This window comes from Ixodes scapularis, unplaced genomic scaffold (assembly GCF_016920785.2).
Source record: "Ixodes scapularis isolate PalLabHiFi unplaced genomic scaffold, ASM1692078v2 PGA_scaffold9__187_contigs__length_104089568, whole genome shotgun sequence".
Taxonomy (NCBI): domain Eukaryota; kingdom Metazoa; phylum Arthropoda; class Arachnida; order Ixodida; family Ixodidae; genus Ixodes; species Ixodes scapularis.
Window position 1 is genome coordinate 12,541,660 of NW_024609884.1, and position 20,053 is coordinate 12,561,712.

The 20,053-nt window shown below is 43.7% G+C and overlaps 1 protein-coding gene across 2 annotated transcripts in view; it reads right to left on the reverse strand.

Annotated features, from left to right (window-relative positions):
* Positions 1 to 411: 411 nt before the first annotated feature.
* Positions 412 to 20,053, reverse strand: part of LOC8053820 (phosphatidylinositol-3-phosphatase SAC1) — a 30,128-nt gene continuing 10,486 nt past the window's right edge. For both annotated transcript variants that reach the window (XM_040217088.3, XM_040217089.3), the window contains 8 exons: positions 19,204 to 19,302; positions 17,389 to 17,527; positions 15,002 to 15,071; positions 14,864 to 14,936; positions 6,943 to 7,036; positions 4,462 to 4,563; positions 936 to 996; positions 412 to 825 (listed from right to left, as the gene is read on the reverse strand). In XM_040217088.3, coding sequence (XP_040073022.1) covers positions 683 to 825; positions 936 to 996; positions 4,462 to 4,563; positions 6,943 to 7,036; positions 14,864 to 14,936; positions 15,002 to 15,071; positions 17,389 to 17,527; positions 19,204 to 19,302 — 781 coding nt within the window. In that variant the 3' untranslated portion in view covers positions 412 to 682. The remainder of the gene's footprint in view (positions 826 to 935; positions 997 to 4,461; positions 4,564 to 6,942; positions 7,037 to 14,863; positions 14,937 to 15,001; positions 15,072 to 17,388; positions 17,528 to 19,203; positions 19,303 to 20,053) is intronic.

Below are 20,053 nucleotides of genomic sequence, written 5' to 3' on the forward strand. Positions count from 1 at the left end.
TTTTTTCTTGTATGCTTTATAAAATTATAATAGATTTTACATGACATATTTCCTAGACACAAACCACGCACCTTTCAATACTTGTTAACCCAAAAGTACGTTCACCTTCCTGGTATTACACATCATGGTTTAAAAAGTTTCTCTTATCGAAGATGAAGATGGCTTGCAACCACGATAACTGGATAGTTAGGGTACCATCTCTTGCTACCCGAGTGTTAACATTCCCAGGCAGTGTTGCAATCTCAGAAAAGATGGTTTATAACATTTGAGATGTACAAAAATGTTTCAAGTGGTTCTTGTAGATAAGATGCTGTTATTTATGATTTCCAGTTGCAACTTCAGTACTCTGTACAAAAATGAAAATGTTCTAGATTTGTTCTTTTGTTAAGATTAAAACACATGCTTCAGAGGTACTGTTAGACATATTTTATTTTTCGTTAAGCACACTAGCAGCAGATTTCAACGAGAGTACTGGACTCATAAAGACTAAGGAACAATTAACAGCAGTTAGTATAGAAAGATTTGCATATTTTCCTATCCTTATATGCAATTCATGCCATTTAGAAGTGCATCCCACAGCAGCTTTACTCACAAGGTTAAAAGTGCAGTACAACTGATGGATTCAAACTAAAGGAGAAAGACAAAAACCTGGGAACATGCTCCCACGAGAACTGAATGCTGGCTAGTCCTGCCTCCTCCTAGGCCTGAGGTCCCGCAACTTAGGGAAGTCCACAAATTCGGTCCCATTGAGCACAATAGCGAACAGGGTGAGTACAATCATCATGAACCAAAACAGGAAGTACATGAAGGTCTCCATGCTGTAGACTGAAAAGATAAAAAAAAAAAACAAAAAAAACAGAACAGCATTCAATCTGAGAAATCTACAAGAAAGCAGCAACTTGAATCACCAACTGAACTTTTAAAGATGATCTTACCTGACGGAATGAGCAAGCACATAAAGCAGCACGCAATTGCCAAAAGCAAAAAGCTTGGCAGCTGTAAAGAGGACAAAGTACACGTCAACACTGGCAAAATTACCTTTCTTTCCTTCTCCTTTTAGAGGAAGTAACTGAAGAATAAAATGGCTAATCTTTGTTTCCAACATCGCTCATAATAATCGTAATGAAGATCAGTTCAAAAAGGCCATACGTCTGAGTAACACATGGAAAAAAAGTTCAATAGAAATAGGCAACCAATGTCTAGTGCACTGCAGGAGTGCTCAATCTGAATCACATTTTATTGGGGATGCCAACCATAAGGGCAGGAGGCTTGTATGCAGTGGCGTAGACTTTCTATTTTCTCGAGGGGGGGGGGGGGGGGTGCTTTTCCGTGCAAGTGGAAAAGCACCCCCCCCCCTTTTTCAAAAGCACGCTGGGATTCCATTTTTCATGTATTGCATCAATAAAGGCAACGTGGGCATTATTTTGTTTACATGCCACTACTAGAAACTCGTTACATGGCACCTAAACAGCGTCTCGGTAACGATCATGGCCCGGGCCCAGGGGGGCTCTACCCACCCCCGGATCTCACCAGGAGGGGCAAGAGCCCCGATGCCCCCCCGTAGTCTACGCCTATGCTTGTAGGTACAGTCAAACACCTTTATAACGAACGCCTCTACTAAGAAAACACCCGTTTAACGGAGTAAAATAAAGTCCCGGCCAATCTCCTATGTGTCCAATGTGTGTTTCTGATTACAACAATGAATTCCTGTTTAACAAATTGACCAGTATTCAGAGGTTTTTAGGTTGAAAGTAGTAATTGATTTTATATAAATTGTCGCTCTCAAGTGATGCGCGCAGAAAACAAAAATAATGTGGCAGCGGCGACGGTTAAAACCGCTGTTGCCGTGCCGCGTGTTCTCGGTTGTGGGTTTAAATAATTTGTTAGTGTGCAACCTTGTGTCTCAATGGTGCTACGTGACTATGTTGCTGCGTAGAAAGCCTGCATGCATCAACATAGTCACATAGCGTCATCTAGACACGAGGTTGCACACTAACGAGTTATTTGGACCCAAAACCGAGAATGCACGGCACGGCGGCAGCAGAAGCAGCGCGGCGTGCGCTCATACATATTTTTGTTTCGCTCACGCCGTTCATCGAGTCCAAGATGTGTTTTTTTTTAACGCTCCGTCCAAGCATAATTTTTTTTAAAAAGTTTTTTTTTTTTTTATTTTGCATGTACGTCAGCACGTTTGATATGACCCGCACAAACAAGAGTATATACTGTAAACAACTTATTTTTCGCGGGCTCAATATTTCGCGATTTAGAACAAAGTTGAAGTTTTGGAATTATTCGCGGGTTCCAATTTTTGCAACGCGGTGGGATCTCAATATATATTTTAATGTATTTACATTTTACCAGAATTGTTTAAGGCACCTATTTTTTGCGAATTTTAGGCGGTTCGCAAAAGTCGCAAAAATGAAGTCGTTTACAGTATTTAAAAAAAAAAAATATTTTCGTGGGCAGTCGCAACTTTTTTATGCTGTCTTGGCATTTGTTCGACAGGCACACCGATCCTCGTCAGGATCCAATATTCCCAATCTTGCTCAATCTGACTCCCATATTGTTCCGCCTTGAAGCGATGATATGCGGTCAAGGAAACATGATCTCCGAGTTTACCCGTGACGCCAAAATCCAAGCGAAATCAGTAGAACTGCACAGAAAAATGCGCCCATCTCTTTGAGCAGACAGATGTGAAAAAGAGCACGGCCAGCCCGGTTGCGCGCCTCTCCCCATCCTCGCTCCGCCGCGTGCTGCAGCTGTCGCGCCTCTTATTTGTTGCGTGATCGGGGGTCGATGTCGGTGGTTTAGTGATCATTGCGATTCACATTTTGATAAGCCAGTTAAGTTTGTTGTGTGGAAGTTCGGACAGCGGGAAATTAGTCTGCAGCAAGGAGCAACGGGTGTCCCAGCTGTAGATGACAAACTTTGCCAGTGGTGGTATGACTTCTAGGCTGGTGTCTTTATATTGCGTCAGGCAGTGGTGAGTACACAAACGTGTGCCTATACAATTTTCATTTAGAAAAAAAAAAAAAAGAAAATAAGAAGGGGTAATTGGGTTCAAGATGCCTGGACTCTGCAGCATGAGTTTTCGGATCACGTGCTCCCAGCTGCGAATGGCGACACAGACGTAACAAAAGGGAACCACCGTTCCCGCTTTTGATAAGTCAATTGTCAACGTGCAAAACCTGATTTCTGATGTCGCTCGTACTATAGGGTGTCTGAAATGCTGAGGCTCGATCTAAAATGGGCCGCAAAAATCGGCGTCTCCACGTAGCAATCTGAACCTTTCGTCAAAAGTATATTTCGCAGGTGGATTTTACCTAGTGAAATTACAAGGTGTAGCTCCTTTTCTGTAAAAAAAATAGGGCCAAAAAACTTGCCAAGGTCAACGGCAAACAGTAATACAGACGACAGAGTCGGGCGGCTGGGCGCGTTTGGTGCACGTATAGGCAAGTGGCGCTACCTCCATGTTCAGCCCTGCTTTTAAAAAAACATTGAGACTGCCCGTGACGACTGTGGTGTACTAAAATGAACACAATCTTTACGCACTGTGACAGTTTTCCCACCAACTGTGACAAAAAAAAGTCTCAGGAGCAGCGTCGGAAGGTGTATCCGACCAGCGAAAAAAAAGCAGACGACATGCAGACGAAATCCGTCGGCAGCAAGAGCGCCGTCGTTATGCAACCGTGTTTTCTTTTACTTTTGTTACTTCTAAGTCTTGCTATTATTGTCCGCATTTATTCTTAAACCAAAGGTACATTACAAAAAGATTACATGTTCATTTTATTTGACCATGGTGGACGCAGGCAGTCTCATTATTTTTTAAAGGCAAGCTGGGACAAGGAGGTAGCGCCACTTATGAATACAAGCGCCAAACGCACCCGCCACTCGACTCAATCGTCTGCGTCGCCGTTGACCATGGTATGTTTTTTGGCTCTATATTTTACAGAAAGAAAGCTATGCCTTGTAATTTTGCTAGGTTTAGATTGTTACGCGCAGGCGCCGATTTTTCGGCCCATTTTAGATTGAGCCCCGGTATTTCAGATACCCCGGTATATTTAGCACTACACTTTTTCCTAAGACACCTCGTATGTCGCACAAGTACGTCAATAAATATGTGATAGCACAAATTTAGTTTCACACAATTGATTTTTCGCGCTCAACTACTACAGTGCAGTCCACTTATAACGATGCCAGATATAACTGTGTGTACTGCTTATAATGATCAGTGTCTAGACTAGAAACGCTTTTTTAGTCCAGATACAATGATAACCGGTTATAACGATTGAATTTTCGAGTTCTCATTATCGTTATAAGTGGATTGCACAGTACAATGAAGTTACCTACAGTACGAAAAACTTTGCTCGTCTTGCGGAATTCGTTATAGAAGCGTTTGTACCACTATGCAATACTTTAAGGAAAAACACAGACTGAGTATGCAACACGCTGCAAGCTCACCGCTAAGTACTTGAGGTCCCGACGAACGGTTAGAGGACAAGGAGTAGATGCACCTTCCCCGTCTTGCACTCTGTAGTTCCCGAGGAAGAGGTCGATGGCATCCTGCACAGGCCAGCAGATTTCATCACACACCCTATTCCCAGTAAACTTGACCGCCGATGGAGAGTGGAAATTGCTGCTACTTAACCCTTAAAGGGCAACTTGGTTCATTTTAAATATTGAAAAAACAATGCAATTCCCTTTAGTATCGCCTAAAAAGACCACACGCCAAATTCCGCCTAAAAGTTGATGAAACTGGCAAACAAAGTTTGAGGTGCGCGAAATTATCAAAATCTGCTAATCCTAGCCGGCGAGGCGCGGCATAGCCAACACCGCAGTCAATACCACCTTGTCGGAGCAGCCCACCCTTCGCTACCTACGTCATGCTCGGGGCACTCGGGGAGATTTGTTTCCTTGTATTGTACTTTTTCAAGCAAAACCTACAGGCAGCGCTAGCAGCGCACTCATCATTGAACATGTGATCTGCGGAAGGCTCATGCCCTTGGGCGGTCTCATGCGAGCATGCCTCGTCACAAGCAGTGCCCGTCGCGTGCGAGAGAGCCAGTTTGCGACATTGAGCACACCATACTTTGTCAAAGCCATCGCGACATATTTATGTGTGGTTTCATGAACTTCACTTTCTACTGTTTTTAAAGCAAGCCCTTGGGAAAACTAGCCTTTTTCTGCACTAAAACACAAGCTGCGGCCACGGTAGTGCGGTGCATCACGGAAGTCGCATAGACACTAGCGCCAGTTAAGCCCCTAGCGCACATTATAATAACTCTATGATTACTACCACAGGATACATAATCAGCCATTAACTCAAATTTCTTGGAATTGACCCAAGTTGCCCTTTAAAGGGATGCTGAACCGAAATCTGAATTCCCCAAAACATGTGGCAAAAGCGTGCAACGGGATGCTACAAACACCAAAACATCACTCATACAGCGATATCTTGAACAGATGACCGTATTTTTTTAAAAAAAAGAGGCGCATTTGGCAGAAATGTTGACGTCATGTTTTTCCGAGAAGGAAAGGGAGCAGCCTCGCGTCTTCTCCGCGTCGCCGCCTTGATGGAGCGAAGCGAAAAAAGGAGGAAACTAGGTATCTTGACAGTCACGCGCCTCGTCGGCCTGGTTCAACCTCGACTTCTTTTTCCAAAAATACGGCCGTCCATTTGAGATACCGCCTTACTAGTAGAGTGTTGTAGGGATTGTAGCGTCCCGCCTACGTCTCCCAGCATTGTTTTTTTTAAATCCGAATTTCGGTTCACCATCCCTTTAAGTGGGAAGATTTTTTTTTTGTGCAAATCTAAAGAATTATTTTTGTGTAAACAATTTTTAATTGGCTTATTTAATGTAGAGGAATAACATATAGCATCTTTTTGTGCTAAAGTACAGAGAAGGGGAAACACTTTATTTTTACATGTTTGACTTTGTACAGTAGGTCATGAAGACAGGTGTTTTATAAATTAATTTAGGAAAAAAATATATTGCCAGGCTTCACTTGTAAATATTTGTGAGCATATTTCATGCTCTAACAAAATCACTCAGCATGTATACTCATTTCCAAAAATTTGTCGCCTTTTCGCTGAGGCAATGCCGCAATTTCTGCGTCTGTCAAAGCTTTGTGGCGCTTCCGAGTCTCCAGGATTCAGAACGGGAATGAGAAAACATATTTCCTAACAAAGCAATTAAATTTTTTCGCCAGCCAGCAAAAGAAAATAATCCTAAACGTGCTTGGTACCGTGTTCGAAAGATGGCAGCACCCATAACCTCCATCAAAAATTGGCACACGTTCCACAGCGTGCTCCCTCCGTCCAAAAAAAAGTGATGTGCGTCAAAATGTGCCCGCCTAAACATGATACGGCGTGCACCGCGGGTGGTGTTGCTATTTGTTATGCCTTTGGCGAACTATAAACATTATGCTCGCACAGTGTTTTGCTTTGCTGAGCTATATATAGTTTTGAAATTAGACGGTCCGTGCACGTGATGCTCACTTCGCATACCAGCCGCTCTGGCGGTAATGCCAATATGAGCACTGGCTCTTTCAATGCAGACTTCTAACGCTTTGAGAAATTAAATTCAGAAGATGAGAACTCATCATCCAACGGAGAAGCTTTGTAAAGTACCTCAGGTTAGGAATCTAAAGCCTCTGGAATGTTCCGGAAGTGGACGTGCCAAAATGATACCGAATAGAAGAAAAGGGACAACTTTTTGCCTTCAATATTTTCATTTAATGCTTCTAAACCTAAACTGCTTTCAAGCACTGTACGTGCTCCCGCTAGATAGTTAATAAAAAAAAAAGAAAAACCTGTTCATTGACTTTTCATACTATTCCCTTGGAAACAGAACCTGACCACTGGGAAACTTCTTTTGGGGGAAAAAAAGCTTGACTGTCAAAGAGAGGGTTAAGCGGTTAAAACTGTTGAAGACCACTGACCTGCCTGAAGCCATCATAGAAGTTATTCTTGAGGTAGCGTATACCGGAGTTGTAGCCATCCTTCATCGCACCGAGCACAGTGCGCTTTCCCGTTCTGGAATGCAATTTGTACCAAACGTTATGACAGCAGCTCTTCGACGGAACAATCAAATAACAGCTTTTGTGCTTGAAGCAAAATAATACAGAGAACTCACGATAATTCAAACTCGGATATTTTATACTTCCAGTTAATTAAAACAAACTAAAACATTTTGGTTGTCCAGCTTTTTTTTTTTTTTTAATGCATTTATAAGTTGCTTAATTCAAACAGCTGATTCAGGTGTTCTGCATGGTCATCCTAGTCTTCAGCAAGAACCACGAAGACCATGCAGAACACCTGCCTCAGCTCTTCGTAGACAAAGTGAACCCCACAAAACTCAGTGGATCCATAGTCTCGGAGGCATGAGCCTCGGAGACAATGGATTGGTCGTGAACCCCACAAAATGCACCTTCGGCGTTGAAGGCCTGGACTTCCTGGGTCACCGCGTCGACGGTCAGGGCATACTTCCTCTACCACAACAAGTGGAAGCCATTCGTGAGTTCCCACAACCTCAAACAAGGAAGCTCTGCAACTTTCTGGGGCTCGTAAACTTTTCCAGGCATTCTTGTCCTGAGTGTGCTACCATCCTCCAGCCTTTGCATAACCTCTTGCAAGGAAATTCAAGCAAGAACACCATACTAGTCTATAACTGCAGAAACAGTAGCTCGAACCTCCGTCAACATGTGGGTTAGTCGTTTCGATGTACCAATGACCATCACAACGGGCCGAGGAAGGCAATTTGAGCCTACACTCTTTCAAAACCTTTTGCGTCTCCTCGGTACGAAACACATCCGGACGACATCGTACCACCCCATCTCCAACGGAATGGTGGAATGGTTCCACAGACAGCTTAAGGCGTCTTTGAAAACCAAAGGTACAGCTGTGCAATGGACCGAGACATAGCCCTTACCATTCTCGGGATCCGTACATCATTGAAGAACAACCTTAGACGCGGCACAGCTGAGATAGTGTAGAGCATGCCTCTCTGTATCCCTGAGGAGTTCCTCACACCCTCCAATTTCACCGAGACGGCAAACGCTGAAGATTACGCCAGCCGCTTACGTAAATCGTTTGAGAATCTACGACGTACGCCTGCGCGTTAACGTAACTTGCGCAAGGTATCTATCAGCCCAGAACTGTCACGCTGCACTCAGGTCTTCTTTCGTGCAGACGCCGTGAAGAAACCACTTCAAAATCCCTATGAAGGGCCGTTTAAAGTTTTACAGCGGGACGTCGAATACTTCACCCTGCTTATAAACGGACGAGAGGACACCATCTCCCTCGATAAAATTAAGCCTGCCTACCTCTGCACAATAAGCGCTGACCCAGTGCGGCGGTTGCACTTCAAACGAAGTCTGGTAAACAAATCACTCGTCTCCTAGGCCTCCTCGTTAAGGGGCAGGGAGTAGCTGTAGTTGCAACAACATCCAGAACAAAGAAGACGACATACCCGGTCGAGAAAACCAGAACAAGCTCGATGGGTCCAAAACAGCAGCTATGCAGCCCCTTTAATTCTCCTTATAAAATTATGTAAATAAATTGCGAGGAAAGCCAAGAGCATTGCTACAATACTATTTGTTCACCGCGGCGAGTTAGCCCAGTTGAGTGCGCTTCTCACCGGACACCTGTGTACTGTGGGAAAGCAATACCCATGAAGCTTGCGGTCATTGCTTTTCTGCAGTATGCGGGTGCTCTGTGAGACGCGCACTCGATGGGGCTAACCCACCGCGATTATGCAAGCACAACTGTCCTGACAATCTGCTTTCATTATTCGAGCTTGTTTTTTCTTTTTAAATTTTTTGAGGGGGTTAATTTCTAGATTAAGGGGGGACACTGGCTAGAGGTCAAACTTTTGAACTACTCAAGTGATTGGAATGAAATTTTCAGGAGAGATTTAGCTTCAGATGTAGGTGTACTGTGCAAACTTTCAGCTCCCTAGGACAAATTTACATACCTGCATAAGATGATGTGTCACTTTTCATTAAAGGGCCCATGAAACAATTTTTGGGTTGGGATAAATCATTTTAGATTGAAATTTTACTAATAGCACATCGTTCAGTGGACCAAATGAAAAAAGGTAGAAAGTCAAAAGCCTGACTTTCAGTGCGAAAATTTGAAAACAGAGCGGACTATTTCGTACCTCCTCCCCTTCGCAACCTCTCTGCCTTTTCACTGTGATACATCCGCGGTCCCAAAAGCGCGTTATCGGGTCCAAACTGACGTCACACGCAACCGGACCTCACTTATTCCCTTCACCCCTAAGCTGACATTGCGGTGGAAGCTACGCGCTTGCCCGACCAATCAGCCGCCTCCCTTTCATCACCTGACTTCATTCTCCGCAGCCACATTTGCCACGCTCACGTAGCAAGTGTGGCTGACCCAACGAGCACGTAGCTTCAACAGCACTGTCAGCTTCGGAATGAACGGGGTGGGGAAAGCACTTTTGTCTGAATTTTGAGCGACCGGCTAATCTTCTAGGGGGACAATGGCTCTGTCCGGTTGCACAAACCAGATTCCGAGCGAGAGGGGGCCTCCCTTCTTTTCGTCTTCTTGAACTGTTTGGTGGAATACGCGATTTAGGAGTTGAGGAGGAAAGCTAAACAGGAAAAAGTTGGAAAAGCGTTTCATGACCCCTTTAAGAAATCTATGATATGCAAATGAAGCTAATAAGCATCACTTTGACTGCTTGAATATAAAGTGGGGGATATGGGACCTCGGGCTATCTAGTTTTAATAACCTAAATGTAAATATTTCAGGAAGAGTTATTACCTCAAGATATGAGATGCATATCTGTCCTATGTCAATTTTTTAAAACTTAGTTTTTTATCACTGAGGACTTCAACTTAAAGGCCGCTGTACAAACGGGACGTTCTGCAGGGAAGAACCTTCTCTCCCGAAGCTGGAGACGGGGAGGGCAAGGGCCAGCGTTGGGTGGAAAGGGCGTCTAGAGAATGGGATTAGCCTCAGGGCGAGCCATCCTCTCGAGAGGGAGTGGGGACGGAACATAGCTGCCGTGGGGGTTCCGGCTACCAGGTGGAAGATAAGCTTGTCAAACGGCGACCTCGGATGCGAGGACGGGCACGTCAGAGAATTTGAAAATAGCTGCTTGATTAGCCGGACGACCCAGTGCGGTCTACTGGCTCTAGAAGGTGACTCGGATGAAGAAAACTCGTTTTGCTCCAAAACTCTAAAAGCATTCTGGAACGTGAACTCTTGCCACAAATAAAAATAACACATACATGAAAAACTACGAAGGCACCTAAGCTTTCTCCTATGATGTGAGAATGCGTGAGCATTACAGGCAGAGTTACGTTGGCGCAACTTGCAATAAAGAAAGAAAAAAAAAATATGTCGGCACAACTAGGCGCAACGAATAGCGCGCTAGTTTCACGATCAAGAGGGCCTAGCTTCGAAACCGGGCAGGGGGTGGTTTTTTTCTCGTGTTCTTTTTTTATTTCGTTTATTTTTTTTGTTCGATCACCTGACAATAAAAATCACATGAACAGAATTTTTTTTTGGCCACGTCACCAGAGATTTTTTTTTTTATTATTATTATTTCTCCTTTTCTTCTGTCTTTTTTTTTCCCCTTTTTTTTTTCGGTTTACGCTCCCTTTTGCTAAACTCTTTCCACCTATTTCGCGTTACTTTGGCGTTAGCCAAATCATTTTATTTATGAGAGGGAATTCTGCCGTACGTATCTTATGTTACTATTACCAACCCTGGCTTGCAATTTGCATTGAGAATTTCGTCCGGCAACCAGTTTGGGAATGATGAGGCCAAATTTGTGTTATAATTTTTTTGAGGTATAAGCATAATTTCGGCCTCGTTATCCGTCGGTCTTTATGATTGGCTCTTCAAGTATCTTTTGGGAAGGCAGACGACTGGCATTTTTAGAGTGCACGTGTGTCGACCAGAGTGAACATTGCTGAAGCGCCTCTAGTGTGATTTTGGCCGTAAATGACTGGAGGCCCTGTGCAAACCCACCCAATGTAGAAAAGTATCTACAATTCTGGTTCCATAGAGAGCTATGAAAGGGACGAATCCCAGCCGAGTCAAACTACCGGCTTGTAAACGCAATCGTGTTGACAATAGCTCCAAGGAGTTTGTATGACTCTCTCTGGCGGTGTGCAGAGGGTAAAGGCACGGAGGTAATCTATGCTTTCGCCTAGTCACCTCATGAACGATTGGGTATTGGCTGCAGAGATCCATTTCGCTTTGTTTTATTACCGGGATTATAGCATGATTTCTGTGTTCCTAATTTCACAGACAGAACGAAATCGCTTTTCTCGTGTGGCGTCACGGCGGTGAGACAGAAATCAATCTCGACGCTTGTGCTCGTTCTATAGCGCTTCTAAAAACCGTGCGATCACAGCTGTGCAACGTCAACAATGCATAAACTGCAGTTACTTGTACTCGTGTTGCATCGTGAGGGAACGACTATGACTGGGTAAACAGGAATAAACAGAATGGGTGCGTGTGATTTGTTGAAGTTCGAATCAACAAATCAAGCTTCAACGAATGCGATAGTATTGTATTTACTGAACCAGCTATACGAGTTTTCAGACGGTATATACCTTCCAAGTATGCGATTCGTGTTCTGCCAGTGGTAGCTCAGCTAAATTAAAAAGCAAAATCCACGTTGAAAAAAAAAATGTTTACGGTGACTCGAGCCGCTCCCGCGCCGAATCATGTTTCACGTAAGCGTAATCTTGGGGTCAATGCACGACGAGTTGTCGTCAATCATAAAAATAGTTTGATTACGATTATTGGCAACGCTAAAAATTTTAAAGCCAAGCAGTGAAGACAACGGTGTTCTTATAAATATTATATACATTTTATTTTACACTGTTTGAATACGCTGCCGTCGTTATGTTCTTGAATTATTGGCTAGCTTGTGGCGGACAGGGAAGTCTTGCAGGACCATATGATAGGACCTACACTAAACCTGCCGCGCTTCGAAAAATGTTAGTCCAATGCATACAAGCTTGTTCAAGGCGGACGGAGCGTTGCACATCCGGCAAAGCGCATTCAATCGCTGCCCGCGGCGTTTTTTTTTTTTTTTTTTTTTTTTTTTTTTGAGCAGCGAAATAATTTTTAGTCAAGCAGCAGGCCCCCTCTTCGGCGGGTTCGGCCGGATTAACGAAGGCGTCTCCTAATACATTCCCCGTGTTGTCCCCTCGGGGGAGGGCGGTAAACAGGTGGGGGAGGGCGGTGAAGGAAGGAACGGAGGGCAGGAGAGGAGGAAACGCAAAAAAAGTAGAAAGCGCGAACTGTACGGCGGCCTTTAAAACAAAATAAAGTAAATAGCCCAATTCCCCAGTAAATTTCAGTTCAGAAACATCTTGATAGTGATATCCAAATATTTTTACCTTTGAACAAAAGATTCCTTCGTATGAATTTTGCAACAAAAAGTGGAACTGAGAAAAATGCATTTGAACATTGAACTCCTTTACTTTGTTACTGCCTCACAATGTGTTAAAATATTTTATATCAACGTAACTATTTGGGGTATGGTTATCAAATTTGGTGTAAGGGTGTATAATAAGTTTATAAAACTAAAAACCTTAAAATTGAAAAAATAAATTTTTTCAAAAAAATTTAATATTTAGGCCCATGTCCCCCCTTAAAGAAAGAATATTTGCATATAGCAAGTAGATTTACAAATTCCCTCGATTAGAATTGCTCGGCATCTGTTTAGGTTTAATTTGATGTCAAATCTGTCATTTACATGCCACCCCAAAGTAGGCACTGGACTTTCTGAGGACACGGTTTATAGATATAGTTATATTAAAACTAACTGAGCTTAGAAGTGGACAAGTGGAAGGTTGGGAACAACCTTCACGAGTTCAGCAGAATTTTTGTTTAAGCACGGTACAACCGTAGTAAAAGGCTTGGAAAAACTATTCGACATTCAATTAGAAAACATTCGGCCAAAACTACTATTTGCTCAAACTTCACCAATGTTTTATGTCTGTGCCTGCTCATAAAGAGCCCTGCTTAGGAAAAAATGTAAAAAAAATCTTGGTATGTGTAGCTATTCCTATAGCAAATCGCTACTTTGCCTCACATCATATTTAGATAAATTTCTGATAATTCAAACTTCTGACATTTCAAACTAAAGTCTGTGGCTTCCTGGAGTTCGAATTAATGAGAGTCGACTGTACTCAACATCAATTAGCATTATTTTTTTGTCACATGCAGAAGCTTTTGCATAAAAAATATAAGAAGTTGAAGTTGAATCTAAATGTGAGTACAAAATACATGACTGCAAGTAGCTTCTGGTCACAACCTGCCTACAAGCGTTTTCACCTGCCATTGACAAGAAACTCTCTGGATACAGTTACAATCCAGTTATGATTATAGCTTGCCTCAGAATGGATGTGCCTGACATGACAAATAACTGAATTTCACTATACATTCAGCAACACAGATGGCCTGAGCACAGCATTTGTGCTTTTACATGTTTTACTCATAACATTCAGTATCAAACAAAACCTTTTACAGCCCAAGCTTTTACCCCAATTGGGTTCACTCTGCTATACTGCAAATTATCTTTAAAGGGTTCTCGGGCCAGTCAGACCTGCTTTCACGTGAGGTAGTGAGATAGCATAGTTTGCTTTTATTTTTAAAGGCCACAGAGTCAAGCTTCCAACTACGACAAATTACCGCCATTTTAATATGTCTGCATCATGTGCCACAAAACATGCACTATGCGAAATTGAAACTAAGCACTGTTTCATGATCCTTTTCCCATGACTGCTAGAGGCAACATGCTCAGAATGGGTTCTTTCAAACAGCTCGAGGCTTTGGGTGAATCGTTCCCTCAGTCTGCTCACATGCAGACACTGCAATATTTAATTTACAGGTATCCACAGTTAGCACATGCACAGAATCCCATTTATCTGTTTTCCTTTCATGGGTGTCAAACTTATTAGTGGAAATTTCTCATGGCAGTAAAATCTGTTACACCAAGCTATATAGTTTGCTGGGAAAAAAAAAAAGTGCCAGTGTTGTGTTTGCACTGTTGGTTTCTCTCACAAATTGGTAATGCTATCATCAGAACTAACATTATATGTAAATGTGCTTGTGGTAGGTGCTAACATAGGCAATACAAATTGGTTTTCGTCATTACCATTTATGACCAACACCCTGAAAAGTGCCGTTGTTGTGTTCGCACTGTGTCGTGCTATGTACAGGGTGTCACAAAAGAAAATTTACACTTTTTTTTTTACCGCAAAAATAAACTAGGCATCGCTGACACCTTATTCAAAAGTTATGCGTGATTTCCTGTAAATTTCTATGGGAAAATGACGGTTTACGGAGTTTTCGAATACATGGGGCTCTATGGCACCGGAAACCGAAAACGGGCAAAAATGGGCTCCATTTTCCCATTGAAATTTTCAGAAAATCACATAACTTTTGAATTAGGTATCGGATCGGGCTGAAACTTTGGCATCTGGTTGTGACCTCTAGCGCTACCTTCGGATGGAGAATGAGCATTCGGCGATGCCTAGTTTATTTTTGCGGTAAAAAAACCCTGTAAATTGTCTTTTGCGACACCCTGTACATAAGTAGGCTGTTTTCCAAAAAAAAATTAGTACAAATTTCTGCAATCCAGAAATCAATACTAGCTTTTACTCAGGGACCATATCCCATAGCAGACGATATGGGTCATTCCGCATATCATGCGTGCTCATGCAACAGAAAAGCTCCAGAGAGGTATGAGCTAGTGCCCAGTGTTCATGACGGTACAAGTGAAGTACAAATTCGAAAACCAGCCAGGATCCTTCGTGACACCGAAAGAATTAAAAAACAAATTTTGGTTTCAAATGACAGCCTTGCCTTGTGTAGTCAGTCTTGAGAGCACCAGTACCAGCATACTGAATGCTGCAGAAGTCACCGTTGTCGGCCCACACTGCAAATATAGTGCATTAAATGAAAGTGCAACAAAGTTTTCACTATGTCATTTGGTTGGCCTACCGTTCTTGTACAACGTTTCAAACGTGGGATGGTGCTTCATAGTCTCCCCAGGCTGTAGGACTCCTGTCCGCTAAGATGATAAACCAACAAAATTAGATGCTAATACAACCTGATGAATGGACACTGAGATCTCCATTATACCAAAACATTGACAGAAGAACTGCTGTACTGCAGGAAAACCTAGCTGCCAGCACTTTGAAATACGAGGTAAACAAAAAAAGAAAATGTACGGTCAGTGACAAGTCAAGAATTCAGCAGAAAATACCCTTCAAAAAGATTCATATCACTCCGCCAGCCAATCACTTCCAATCGTTTTTGTGATGCTATGGAAGTCTTTCCTAACAAAAATTTTTTCAATACGGCAGTATGCGCTGCTAGCGATGAGTGCTGCCGACTTCTTACAGAGTTTTCGGTGTTCTACCTACTGAGATTTATGTCGCAGAATCATATCCGCTTTCGGTCGTGGTAGTTTCTGTGCAACAATGTGAGAATACAGCGATTGTGTTGCCATTGAAGTGTCCAATATGCGCGTAATTGCTGCGGCGATTAGGCCTAGCTGCCACTGAGGTGCTTTACCCGATGCCGTTTCCTTCTCTTCGCTTGTTTCTTGTTAGCCCCTACCTCAAGTTATGTTGCAAGATAGTGGGGTGGTATCAGCTTTCTTTTGCAGTGTTTTCTGAGGGGCAATGTGAACATGCTGCGGTCATCGCCATCGAAGTGGTACTACGTTGTGCAAGGTGTGCTCGAGTGACACTGCTATGGACAAGTCAAGCCGCTTTGCTGGACTCTGTCTGCATCTTATACACAAACTCATCTCTGTTACGTCACGCCACGGTGGTGGCGCGTCGGACGCACTTCCGGTCCGGGGCTGTGGGCGGAAGTGCCCATGTGAGACGCGTATTCCTGCGTTGTTTTGAAAGGAACCAGACAAAAACCTGCCTTCTCGTCAAAATGCTGCGACTGGGGCTGTACCGAAAGTGCCGAGAAAGATTTTAAGGTCAGTTTTTATGCGCTCGGTTCGTCCGAGAACGTGGATATATGCCGTGAAAAGGGAAAACCAGACGCCGTCGGACCACGATTGCTTGGTCGGGAAACATTTTGGGTTGAATTCACGGATACTTCTGGTCATCACATTTATTTGTTTTGTTCCAAAATGAACGCCGGAAAACCGTCAAGTTGTACGGACCACCTGCGGACTATGTTCAGTGCGTCTTCACGTTCAAACGGCCGCCTGATCGTTCGAACTGTCGTCTGCTCTTTCAAACGTTTCTGCTTGTCGTCTGCTCTTTTAGAGGACACCGGCCCGTAGACCAAACGTGGGCCCGGTACTTGCGATAAGAAGTAAGTGCAGGCCTCCAAAGACTGAAGTTTGAAGGTTGGTAAGCGGGCTGGACGAAAAACAGTACATACAAGGAGATGTTGATCATTGTTACCAGTGGCTATCACCGACTTGTTATGCCTGATTCACTTTGTTAGATTCTGCTTGCGATTTTCAGTATCGACGTCGACATCTCAGCTACGGTTCACGCTTTTGCAGTCCGAGCGACGTCGCTACTGAAAATTGCGAGCGAAATCTCATCATGTTAATCAGGCTTTAGCATACATTCTGCGGCATCCACGCGGAATGAATCACCGCATGTCAGATCATTCACGCGAAGTTTTGCGGTGTAACGAGCCTCGGTAATTTCGCTGACGCCGCTCAAGTAGTCAGACATCGTTAGGAGGACATAGAATCAACAATTTCAACGCCAAAAAGAGCGCGGGGACTCACACCGACCCGACAACATTGCAGTTTAATGGTTTGTTGATGGGCGACGGCGAGCTTCTTGCCCAAACCCCCGTCGAGCATGCGCGGCACCGGTGGCGTCCGCTAGGGGCGCTCCGGGCGCTCCAGGTTGTTTGTAAACATGAGTTGGTGTATATAGAGTTAATAAATTAAGGCTGCCTACCGAAATGATGCCTTCAAAGCAGAATTTACTCATCCGTGAAACATGGACCCCTTGCTAAGTCGCGGCATCAGAACCGGTCACACGGTAAGCAATGACTGCCTCATTCTACCATGAATGCGTGCAAGGTTAATAGAAAGCACTGTTGTGTCCTGCCCCCATCCAGATCTCATTGAGATCTTCCGGTCCACTTTTCTGCCACATTATGTCCACGGGTACCTTTGCTGCTTGCGATAATGTTGTCCTGCTCTATCAGCAGCGAGTTTTGCTCCCTTCGCTCCCGTATGAGCTGATATCGCGGAGCAGACCGTGCACTATTTTCTTGGCAGCAGACAGACTTCAAGTGGGTGCATTTGTAGTGAAAATCCTCCTGAATTCTCGATTTGTCGCTGAATATATAGTGTCCGAGAATGATCACAATAAAGGGGAAAGAGCTCTCACCAGCATTTGCTGTTCAAAGCTTCGCCTTGCGAGCAATGACTGCACCACGTTGGTTCTGTCCAAGCAATCAATGCAGTTAGTGCGAAACACTCCGTCTTGCACCAGAGGAACGGAGCCGTCGTACAGCATCATGAAGAACCTGCATAAACAAGACAACCGGTTTCCAAACAAAACCCACGTTTGTGCCCATTTATTGCTACACAAGTTTATGCAAACCGACAGCGAGTTTAAGTGTGGAGATCCATTGGTGGATCCTTAGGGGATCTGTATCATAACCCTTGGGAAACCCCGCACACGTCCACCTTTGGGAAACGCTAACGCTGATCCCTTTTCTGTTTTGGTTTTCTCTTCTGCCTCCTATATTTTCTGCTGCCTCTTTTCTGCTTCGTTACGGGGTTAGTGTTAGCGTTTCCCAAAGGAGGATGTGTGCGGCATTTCCAAGGGGCTCATGCTTACGGATTCTCCAAAAATCCACCAATGGATGTTCCTTTAATTTTTTTTGACGCCTACTTGTACCAGCGCTAGTACTTGGTCCACACTCCATTTTGTAGCACGAACCAAGGCATATGCGCTCCGCACACTTGCAAGTTCAGACTCGCCCCAGCATCCGGGCGTGCATTAGCTATTGCCCCATGATGTCGCCTCCCTTTCGCCTTTGTCCTTCACAACTCTCCTCCTCTCTGCACGGCACGCTTCCCTTTCAACTGTTTTGTCCACAGACGGACGCCGTCAGCTTTTCCCTGTCATGTGGGTACTAATGCTAATGCATTAATAAGTTTTTTCTCTCGCAAATTTGACCCAAGCTAAATATTTTGCGGGTAGTACTTCTTAATTTTGATAAACGGAAAATAGGGCAAGCCCCTACGGCTGGGTGGCATGCTTCTGGTCAAGCACCTAAGTATCATTCTCGTGAAAGACAAAAAAGATTAGCCTTTGCATTGCCTTTGTCGTATATGCTTCGCTAGTGCAATCCCCGAAATCACTTTTCATTGCAAGATTTTGTATCAAGGTACAAGTATTTTAGGGTACAAACAAACTGACTGCGTTCTGCCAGCCATCACTGTAGTCACAAATAAAAAAAAAGTTATGAAACTTTATTTTAATGTGTTGTGTTTTTCTGTACAAGGTAAGTCTGCCACCTGCAACTTCTTCATTCCACTACTTCAGACCAGTGGCGCTAATTACAGATACAATCTCCGGCCAAGGGCGGATTTAGAGGGGGGGGTCCGGATGTCCTGACCCCTCTTGATTTTTACATGTGTAAAATTTAGGGCGTAAAACAAGGGAGAGGGGTTCCTAAACATGTGGTACGCTGACCAACACCTGACCCCCCCCTCAGGAAATTCCTGCATCCGCCCCTGTACGGCCCCTATGCCCTGCAACTGTGTCGCCCACAGGTGACAGGCATTCTTTTGCGTTAGCAAATGACGAGTGTGATTAAAGCAATTACCACCGAGGACTTGCAGAAGCGTCAAGACGCAACATGATCCAGCTACACTTGGGCAGGATGTCAGCGAAGGTGCGGAATAAAGTTGTTCAGGTAGGCACGCATACCGGTTTACGACTTATTTTATATTAAATAAATGAGTGATACAACCTTCACATAATTTAATGCATATTTTTTGCACATTTATGCTTACGCTGAACAAAGCAGAGTATCTCAATGTTGGTTCCAAAATGTTGACATTTTGCCTGAAGTGTTTGTGCAATCAAATTTTCATGAATTGTAAATGATTTTCTAAAAAAAGGTCCTCACAAAAATTAAGTTGTTTACAGTAATCTGTAAAGAGCAACTGTACTCAAAGTGTGAAATACCCAAAGGAGTCCTGGTCATGCTGGATCCTATCCATAAGTATGGACAACCGATCCCACTGCATCTGCCTGCACTCGTGATGGAAGTCAAAGGGCTCATATCTGCCAGAAAGACAAAGAAGCATTGCCCTCATTCCTACAGAACCTATTAAAAATTACCAAGTCACATGTACTAATCAGATGCTTTGCAAAGTAAACATGCAATCTAATAGCTGCCTGAGGTAATAAAAATACAAATAACCCTTTTTACTTTCTCTGCACATGTGCTCATACAAAGCAAAACAAAAATCCTCTCGAAAAGGTACACTCTCACACCTGTGCCTCTGACCGCACAGCACACAACCTGTGAGAAATATCAAATGATTATGTGGCACTGCATGTTTTCAAATGGACTTTTTCCAGTAAGGGCACCGTCCTGCACAACCCAGATTGTCAGCGCTGATCTTTGCTCGTATTAAGTCATTCCTGATGATCCTTTTTTCAGAATAAAAGCAATCAAAACCAATACAATGGCACAATGCCGATGTGTTTTGACGGGCAGAAGCGTGTTGGACTGCCCTCCATTTGTAGTTTGCAGAGACGCGCCCAGACGGCACCCGTTTTTCGAAAAAGGTCCATCGTAACTGAAGGGCCAGCTACATTATTAGGCTGAGTATGATAATGGCAACAGAAGATCAACACTGTTTCTGGCAGACCTAGGCAGCCACACACTGGGCAAGCTTTGAACTTTTGTCTGGTGCATATTTAGCGTCTCCTTGAATAACCACCGATGCAGCAGCATATGCCGTAAATTTGAGCCCTAGAAACACTGTTCCATTATAAAGAAAATTAAGTCAATTTATCTCTCGTTAAT